Source organism: Neodiprion virginianus, chromosome 6, assembly GCF_021901495.1.
Source record: "Neodiprion virginianus isolate iyNeoVirg1 chromosome 6, iyNeoVirg1.1, whole genome shotgun sequence".
NCBI lineage: Eukaryota > Metazoa > Arthropoda > Insecta > Hymenoptera > Diprionidae > Neodiprion > Neodiprion virginianus.
Window position 1 is genome coordinate 7651586 of NC_060882.1, and position 10472 is coordinate 7662057.

Genomic DNA, 10472 nt, shown 5'->3' on the forward strand with positions numbered 1-10472 from the left:
ACTGTAAATCTTTTTTTTTTTCTAGTCGTGTACACGTATATTAACATCATTTATTACCTAGTTTTACGATTAATCGTTATCTGTTTCTGCTTCGGCGAAATATGCAAGAGAAGAAAGAAGTTATTTGTGGAATGTCATGTTACTGATGAGAGTTTTCGGTCGTATCGCCGATTAGTGCTTCTACCGAAAATCGTTACATGCGTATAATACATGTCTATGGATATGCATGCTTCTTCCATTTGTTTCCACAAAATCCGCTAAACGCTGTACAATTACGATATTAATTACTGATTGTCAATTGGTGTTTAAGATAAAACGACGGTGATCTATAATTTATTATGTTTTTTTGTTTTCTGTCCTTATTTTCAAGGCGAAGAATAAAATCGTCACGGCATATTCAGAATTTAATTTTCATCGGTCATAGTACTTACATTTATATACGCCACAATAGCATCATGAAATATCGGTGTTACATGCGCGATATCGTTGTTATACCAATATTCTATTCGCGTGTTGATCCCTACGATAAAAGTCAGGCCGTTTTATATCACAGATTTTCACTTTATTGACAAAATAGTGATTCGTTTTATGTACAGAATAATAGTGACGCATGTATAGATTCAGATTATTTATACATATATATAATATATATATAGGTACACATATATTAATAAAAATATTCATGTACAGTAATTCATCTTACACTATATCTCATTTCGACTATCTTCCTCTTTAGAATTTCAATTTTAAAATAATATATTATATTCGATTCGTCTTTAGTCTCCGTTCTTGTTTTTCCATTGTGTGATTACAACGACTTCAGACATCATTAATATCAAATTTGTGGTAAATATACATATTGGAGATTAATTCTAGTCTTAGTATTGAGTATAAAAAGAATAATGGAGAACAGTGTTATGGGAGTTTACCGTGAATTGTTTCGAATGCCTGCTACAAACCTACCCTGGCTAACTATAACCGACTGCGTGTAAATATCGTATACGTGACTATATGTGGATATTGTATGTGAGTAATATAATTCAGTCTACACAGCCGAAGCTTTGTAGTCGTAAAAACGATATCCATTTAATTCTTTATTTTCAATGGTTTTCTTTTCCTGTTTCATTCTTATTATCTACTGAGTTTTGGTATAGCATACTGAATAGATATCACCGAATTGTATTGAAAGAAAAATTAAATAAATCAATAAAATAGAATAACTTCGTGCAAACTATCGATCTAATTAAAATTGACTGCAAGGTCAGAAAAATAACATTGTACCCATACTGATGGATTATTGTATCAGATTTTACATTACTAAGTTATGACCTGCTTGTTGTAAGTAGTTGGCGTAAAGAAACAAAACTTTTCAATGCACATCTCTCACTATGTACATACATGCGAAAATTGATCGTGTTCAATATTCAATGTAATAAACAATTATTAATATTTACTTTAGATGGGATGCGGTGAGTCAGAGAGAAGGAAATCCTCGCTAAACACAGAATGAAAATACCCTAATAAATACTAAGTGGACTGAGCCTCGCAAAGAACTTTATTTATCATTTTATAAGTTCTGCAATGTTTATCAGAAGTCTGATACACTTCGCAAACTTGGTTCCTAACCTTTGGTAACGAGTAGTTTAAAAATCAGCTGCGACTAGACTAACCTGACAGTTATGCAGAATACTAATGCAGGATTCTGGGGAAAGTTTCCTGTCGTTGAATACAACCTTAACGTTGGTACGAATTAGAAAATGGGTCATGAAAAGGTACAAACCTGGACAAAGTGCCTTTGATCATGTCGAAATTGGTAAAAATGCTAATTGCTCATCGTTATTAAAAATACTTAAAAATCTAACTTTCGACCAATCTACCAACTACAACATACGAAAGTCGTCTCTTTGCACTGAATATTGTCTAATTTTGAGTGACGAAGCATTTCTTTCTTTTCTTTAGCTTTTTTCCTTCTTTTTGGACACTTTTACAACAAGTGCGTGTTGCATGTGCACTTAACTTCGAAGTAACGCTTAATCTAACTGCTCGGAACTTGCGCTGAGAACAAAGCTTCGTCATTGGCATTAAAGACAACAGGTTTACCTTCTCGCGCTATTCTGAGCGCTTGTAAAATAGAAACAGTGTCCAATTCCTTTTGGTTTGGTCTTTCATTATCCAAGCAAATTTCAGCTGCTCTTTTGCCAAACGGCTGTAATACTTTGACTCTGTAATCAACAATAGTCGAAACCGGATTCCCTGTGAGCATCAAATTCTCCAAACAGGGCAAACACCCGACGTATTTTATCTCCTCAATGTCCTCGATGTGGTTGCAACTAATGTCCAATCCCTCTAATGAATACAATTTTGCGAAGGCGGACAAGGAGCTCAATTTGTTCTGCGAAAGGTCAATAAAAACAATGTTCCCCAACTTGGTATGCAGATTGTCAGGTAACGACGTAAAATTGTTGGATGCTAAGTGAAGCTCGGACAATCTTGGGAGCAGGGTAACATTCGATATTTCGGACAACGCATTGTTGTTTAAAGTCAGAGATTCGATGTGGGGCAGAAGTCTAATCGCTTCGTCGATAGTCTCGATTCTATTTCTGCTTAAATCCAACTGCGTGACTTTTAACCAAAGGTGAGAATCGTTCGCATTAGCAATGTGCCTGTGAACCTCTTCGCACATCGCAAGTTCGACGATGTTCTTCAACGAGGTATTGTGGACCTTTAAAACCTTCACAGTGTCTCGTAGATTTCCCATGTTGTAAATCCTGTTCACAGAATACCCATCGATCGTGAGATTCTCGACGCTCCTAAACGTAGAAAATTCCACTGGAAGAGTACACGGCACAATGTTGCTTGTACCGTAAGGAGCGCTGCTCCCTTCAACCACGAGGCTTCTTAAGTGCGAATTGAAGTCCAAGACATGGCTAAAGTCGAACTTTCGATCGACAACTTCGAGGGGAGAACGAGGCTGCTTCAGTCTTTTGCTGATGGCGTAGAGCTGCAATAAAAAATGCGGAATCAGGATGAAAGGAGGTGAGTTCCATTAAATGAATAACAATGCTCTCATAATTAAGCGGATTGTGCACAAATTCTAATAATTTCAAGATTGCTCCATATCTTGGCTCGCGAGTAGCAGAATCAAGAGAGAAATTACAATACCTGGACTAGATCAAAGGTGTGAAACTGTGAATTTTCAAGGATGGTAACACCTTCGTTGAAGAATCGAAGCGCCATGTTCTGCAGTAGAAAAAATATGTCGTATACGTGAAATTCAAGGAACAAAGCGAGCTCCCTCGGCATAGCTTTTTTCAGGTAGGTGTAGACCGAGTTGAGATAGGTCTCGAGGGCGATTCTCCGCTTCTCTATAAACCCTTCGCTCTTGTTGCCGATCAACTTTTTCGGGGGCAGAATATCCTTCTCGACGCAGTGCTCGGCCACGAGGGTCTCGTGGAGTTCGGCGAAATCGTTGTATCTGTGCCTCAGAGTCCATTTGATCGACGACACCATAACTTCAATCTCGTAGTAGGTCACGTTCTCGATCGTCTCCGAGGACGGTATTTTTATGCGAACATTGTCCTGATTGAGCAGTACACATGCCATTTTCGATCACAGCCGCGTTCCGATTTCTCGGGTAACAGAAGAAACCTCGTTAACGAGTTTGTAAGTCACGCGAAGGTTAGGCGTGCCTGTTAAACAAAGTGACTCAAATAATCCCTCCGAGCTCGTTGGAAGAACGGTGAGCGTAGAGAAGGGAATGAAGCCAGTTTCTATCGCACGACGACGAACAGCAACAGTAGCAATATCTTTTTCGCGAACAAACAAAACCTCGTTGCACCGTGCATTTTCTTCTCTTTTTTTTTTATCTACCGCGAAGTAGAAGCGTCATCGCTTTTTATTACTCGAATCGCACATCTTCACGCTTGAGAAAATCAGTCAACTGTTGCAATTTTAAACTGTTATCTACAAACGTCAGACATCTCGTTCCGTGCTTTGTCAAAATTGACAGCTCCCAACGAACGGCACAAGACGTCGCCTGGTATATCTTTTTCCCCCTCGTTTTTATATCTCAAGCGAGACGAAGTTAGTCAAGAAACCGCAGAGCAAACAGGATGACGATACTGAGCGAAAACTGTTTTATTCTTCGACGCTAGACAACGCCACTATCTGTTTTCACTTCGCTTTTACATTTTGACGTGCAGGTGGCACTAGTTGCGAGATGTTCGCGAATTTTCGGCATCCTGTTCCGCTTCGAACTTCACGTCGCGCGGCACTTGTTGCGTTGGTTTTCAGTGCTGATAAACGCTGAAGAAGGTGCTGAAACTCTTTACGATCAATGAGGGATTAGCTGTGAATGGAAAACTTCCTTCATAGCCTGTGATGAAATTACAGAACATCCACGTCTCCTTGCCACACGGAATCGACAAGTTCAGAGTACAAATTGGTAAGAATTTCTAAATACATTAGGAATCTGGATGTCGCATCAAAGTCGTGCTCCTCGAAGCGAGTGTATTACTAGATCAATCGGACACGATGGCTAATTCGAGTATCGTTGTTCGTCCGATGATTTAATAAATTAGTCCTCATGACTCATATTCCATGCGGGGAAAAATTACGATGCAATGTTAACAAACGGATATCGGTATACAAAAGCGTTACGAACAATTGAAAATCGTCGCTGTGACGTAGGCAATCGAACGCCTGAACGTAGCTGAATAAGATACGAGTCGGTAAGCGTTCATTTGTTTCCCAGCGAAAAATCGAAGGAGGCGACGCCTGCCATTACATACTCGGCGTAAGAATCAGTAAATAAGTTGAGAAATAGTGTAATAACGACAGCTGCGCGGCGTGATCGTAAACGAAGCCCTTCGACAACCGTCCTGTGACGCACGCTGCAGTGTAATATTGTCGGATATGGATTAGGAGCCCGGCTTACAGGCGAGTCCTCTGTTCATTCCGTGATCCCTCGCCCTCCTCGCCTCTTCTTTCCCCGCCAACCTGTTGCTGGATGCTGGGGCAGGAACTGAAGGCATGATGGCGGGCGATCTACCTGCCGAGCCGCTGACCACCGCCGCTTCTCTTCTCTTCTCTTCTCTTCTCTCTCCCCCCTCCGACGAACCTGTTGCCTATTCTCGCATCCAGTATCGCCGCGGCAGCAGCAGCCATGCTACACCGATAGCTGCAGGTGTTTTTCGAGGATAATTTATCCCGTGCAAGGTTGAACGCGCCGAGTAGTTTATCTCAGTTTTCCGGTCTCAAACGCCGTTTCGGCGTCTTCGGCTTACGAGGAGCGGCGCGTCGGTTTTTCCTCGCTCTGCAACAACCACCGCCTAGGTTATCTCATTTATTTTCGTTATAAAGCGGAAGGAGTACGCGTATTCGACTGTTTTCACCTATCCCCCCTTATTTCTTTTCTTTCCACATCCTTTCTCGTTATCCTCTTTGTTCCCGTAAATCTATACGCGGTGTGTTAAAGCCGTTGAACGTCTCGTGGTTTTCTTCAGTGTTTCATAGTTCGTCTTACGTATCATACCAGAAGAAACTCGACGATAATCGTCCAGGATACGCCGATGTATATGGTTATTTATATTCAACGTGTGATGATGATGTTTGTGATTCGATTACGGTGATGATGTGGTTCAATGTTTGTTTATATTGAGAGTGATTCGAACAGTGTGCCGGGCGTGTCGTGTTGACCAAACTCCTCTCGCTTGGCTATCTTCGTTAGTAAGACGCCGCTTCGCTTCTATCTATTTATGGTGAGTTAGAACATACCTACTACATTTCACTGGCTGGTGTACGTTTTTCGTTGTTATTCTTGACTTCCGGTTTCTAATGACATACAATTACTGCCTCGAAATCCGGTTTTTGTTCCCCTTACGCGTACCTGTACCTACTGCAACACTTGGTTTCTTTTTCGAATCGACGTAAAAATTGAGCTTTTACCAATGATCCGACGAGAGAAGGAGATAAAAAACGAATGCGAGGTTTTTTTTCTTCAACCTGTAGAGTCGATTCGTCCAAAATTTGAAGCAGTAAGAGTTCGATTGCTGTACAAAACAAAAGGCTGTACTACTTTATCGCATGATGGATAATATTGTACCGCGTGTCTTTGGGTATATTTAAATATGTTCGATGATAGGTTTTCGTTGGGTTCGAGTTGTCGGAGAGGTTGAAAAGGTCCGGCAACGCAAAGCGACAAAGCTTATAAACTCCCGGCGACGGCGAGGCTCGTCGACTGACGTTGACTGACTCATTCTCATTCTCATTCGCTTTCTCATTCTTATTCTCTTTCTCGTTCTCCGATCAGCAACACACATGGCGAGTACGTGGGCGTTATCCTTCTTGCCTCTCGTTCGCCCGCATTCCCCCGCGTACTTGTTAAAAATAAACATAGTAAAGAGGTTTATACTCAGTCCGATAATCGAGGCTTCGAAACGTCACGCGGGAAGAAAATCTACTCTCCAGTTTTAAAAGAATTGGGAATTTTTCGGGAAGAAAGAATATACCGAATGAAATAAGATCGTGAAGATAGCCAGAAGCGAATCATCTTTTTAGGGTAGCTGAGAAACAATTTTAAATCTGTGAATTTTAATTGAAAAAGCCAACTTGATTGTTTATTACAATTTTAGACGATTTCTAGTGAATAGATTCAAATATAATCGAAATAAATCTTGATTTACTGATATTGTACAAACTATACGATATGACTATTGAAAAAAAAATTAGACCTTATAACGCGATCGAGTTTTCCCAAGTTTAATGAAGAGATATTTCTTTACACTAAAATTCAACTGAATCGAGTCTTCAATTTTCGTTATCATATCGTTGAGGTAATAAATTATTTTTCTACAACTGAAATGTACACCGCCTAATTGATGTATAAATTTTTAAATCGCATTCTGGACGCCGGAGTTTGTATAGAAAAAATTTCATCCGAATTTTTTAGTGCACTTTTTGAATGATCATGAATTTCGTAACGCGATGCGTACCTATGTGAAAAATCGTTGTTTCGCGATTCTAGGATTGCATATCCAAATCAGTAAATCTCAATAATAAAATAGTTATACCTAAAAATGCGTATATTACCGATTGAATTCTGGCCAAATCATCAAACACTAGGAGAACGTTGATTTCTTCTCTCGGATTTTCCGTAACATCAATGTGACACCGACTTTGAAATCGGCTCTCCTTACGCTCAAATCCTCCGCATTCCACGTTGCAGGTTGTCGGAGGGACGCGCACCCATAACAATTTGAATGGAACGGACCGAGTAGAGAGTATCGTACCCACTCGATCCCGGGGATGAGAGCGGAAGATGCAACGCTGTAAGAAGGCCGAGGTGAGTGTCCGCCCTCTTTGGAATGTTGTGTGTAGGCTCGTCGTGAGAGAGAGAGAGAGAGAGAGAGAGAGAGAGAGAGAGAGAGAGAGAGTGCGAGAGAGAGAGAGAGAGAGAGGAACGACGGGAACGAGAAAACGAATGGATAAGAAAAACCACGATCCTCGTACGTATGCATGTATGGGCCGTGTTATCTCTTCTCTTTGAATTGAACGTTATGCGTGGGTTGCTTCTCAGCAACCTACTGGCCTTCATACAAATACTTTTTAGGCACCCACGCCGTCAAGTTGGTTAACTTGTAACATCAAATAATTGTGAGAAAAGTTTTCGGTAAGACAATCGTTGCCAAATTTGGACACTGCAGTGTAGTTAAATGTAACCGTGGACTTTTAGGGGAAAACGAAATTTGTAATCAAAGTTCAGCAAGCCTTGCAATAAAGGAAGGTCTTCTCTCCGAAGGTTATACTCGGAGTCGGAAATCAGTATAACGTTAACGTAACGAAACATCAGGAAAAAATCGTTATAGCGCAATTTTAGAATGATTTTCAACGAGTTGTTTTTGAAAAATATGAGTATATATTATTTGTCATGGTTCACGAAATTTTAGATGTTCCCGAAGGTGCGAAGTAAAGATTTTTCATGAACTCGCAGTTACAGTAACTTTACTAATTTCATCCTCATCTCCGAAGTTGCTAAATAGTCGTTTATGCGTCGTGTGTCTAATGGTATAAAGACGTATTCGCTGAGAAGGCGAAATTGGTGGCAAGTGGGCGTAAAATTTTTTTTTTTCGCGACATTCGCTAGGAAAGCACTCAGAACGCGTATCTATACTAAAATTAGCCGAAAAACCAAATGAAGATAAAAGGTCTTACGTTTGGTGGATACGCCTTTTCAGCACCAAAATATATCTTTATTCGTCGCGTTTATAAATGATATAAAGTCGCATTCGCCATTTTCATGTTTTTATCGTAAACGATGCGGAAACCTTCGAACCATCAAGATTTATCAATTTCGGCAAGAATCGAAATTTTTTTTATATTTCTTCAAAAAATGATATCGAACGTAAGAGTAAAGGGTCGTATCCGCCAATTTCTTTGTCGCAAACGTTTTAATAACCTTTGAAACGTAAGGATTCGGCGATTTTAGGAAAAATGTTGAAAATTGTTTATCTTCTCAAAAAGTAACATGAAACGTAACGGTGCAAGGTCGTATGTGGGCACATGCGATCTTACACCATAAATATACCTGATTATTTTTCATAAAGTTCGCGATAAAAGGGCATAACCATCGGTACTTACAACCTTTCGTCGTTGATGGATCCATTTTTCAATCTCAACGTTTCTGACTGCATCCTTATATTTTTCGCGTAACTACAAAAGGGGAAAAAATACGCCTTTTTACCTTTACGCTTGGTGAAAGGTCGTGTAAGTCGATACAGCGTTATACTTGTTCAATGTTTCAATCTTGCGTGTAATTTCTGCGTCGGTGCCGGGCATGATTCGTTTGCATGTGATAAAAAATTGTGAAGAAACGACGATCCGATGACGATGAGATGTGAATTCCGAGAATGATTCAACGCCCTAGCTTGCGGCATCAGAAAAAGTCGCGCAACGCTTATCTCTCTTCTGTGTTTCGCGGATATTCCGCAAGAGCTGGTTCCGTCATATCCCTTCATCTCTTTCATCATCGTCTTTTCTTATTTGCAGCACGGATGTCTGCAGGTACAATGCTCTATGCCTCGTTATTATAGTGTTGGGCATACAACGCGAAACGTAAATAGGCTGGCACCGCACCACACAGAGAGCCGCTTTGTATAATCCACTTTGAAAGAATCTTGTTATTACACAATAATGCCGCGCATTCAAAATTACCAAACTTTCCTTGTTGTAAATTTTATTTCTATCTATATCGCACGATGCGAACTTCTTCTCTCTGTGTGCTTTCGTCTAGAGAAATTTAATATAAGAAGATGTACGCATAAAAAACTCGGAAAAGCTTGAGATGTTACAGGTCATATACAATTTAAGCTTATAGAGAATCAACTCCCGTTATTTTGCACCTCCGCGTCACTCTGCAAGGATGGGAGGTTCTCTTTTTTTTTTTTTTGTTATCTTTTGTGATCAAAAATACAAGTATTTATTTTGCGAATCGGCGTTAAAATCTATTTCCTGCCTGTGCCATCTTTTTGTAACAGTCATCCACTTGTTCGCTAGTTTTTATTCAAGTTATAATTATATCGCTGCAGCAGCAGCACGCATTTTAAATTCATCGCGTCAAGCGAACTTCCGCTCGTTTATATGTATACGTATACACACCGTGTATCACTGTGCGTAAACTTCCTGCGATATCGCTTTGAAAATAGAAGATGTGTAAAAAGTTGAAAACGACTTCTTTTATGTACCCGGCATCCTGACGCCTCTTTGATACGTATCGCGAATTCCCGCGAAATCGCGCATGTGTAATATTCTCGTTCTCTCAGCGAGTACGTTAAATATTATACTCTGTAAATAATACGTCTCTCGGCTTCTTCCATCCATCGCCTTTCATCAACGCATTAATTGAATAATTTTATTCTCGACCGATTCTCAGCCTCGAAAGACTCTCTTTCGCTATTCTCCTTTACGAAAAATCACATTTCATCAGCTGACTTTAAGACGTTTCAAAACTTCCCGCTCGAAGATCAAATCAGGGAAAGTTATGGTATAATTTATTCTGGATAAAAAGTTTGACCAATTTTCGCAAAAATCAGTTGTAAATTTGTCGAACCATGCGATGTATTGTACGAAATCCTTTCGTGTTTAAATAAAACGAAAACAATACTTGTTAACATCTCGGATATCCTGCGATTAATGATTCAATTTACATCTTATACACATTGAGAAATATAGATAATTATTTTTCGCAGCGATTATCGTAAATCGATATCCGGACTCAAGATGGTCTAAAATCCTATCTTGTCTCGGATAAGGTCGGAAACAGTCGATAAAATCGGCTTGTTATGTTAATTTCGTCCGTTTTTGTTAGAGCCATTGACCATCGAAAGGTGACGAATAACAAGTATTTCCGTGTAGGATCAATGCCATTACGCGAACCGGATGTGCGCTAAATCGAAGATACGTTATGAATTTCGTTA

General features: G+C 39.9%; 1 protein-coding gene across 1 annotated transcript; it reads right to left on the reverse strand.

Annotated features, from left to right (window-relative positions):
* Positions 1 to 75: 75 nt before the first annotated feature.
* LOC124307631 (nischarin) lies at positions 76 to 4337 on the reverse strand. Its single transcript, XM_046769535.1, has 2 exons — positions 3163 to 4337; positions 76 to 3001 (listed from the first exon to the last, which is right to left on the reverse strand). Exons 1-2 carry the CDS (start codon positions 3601 to 3603, stop codon positions 2036 to 2038), a joined length of 1407 nt encoding a protein of 468 aa, XP_046625491.1. The 5' UTR covers positions 3604 to 4337; the 3' UTR covers positions 76 to 2035.
* Positions 4338 to 10472: the final 6135 nt, after the last annotated feature.

Coding starts and splice junctions, on each gene's coding strand:
- LOC124307631 (XM_046769535.1), bottom strand. CDS start 3,603: ATGGCATGTGTACTGCTCAATCAGGACAATGTTCGCATAAAAATACCG. Junction 3,002..3,162: donor ACACCTTTGATCTAGTCCAG/GTATTGTAATTT, acceptor TTTTTATTGCAG/CTCTACGCCATCAGCAAAAG.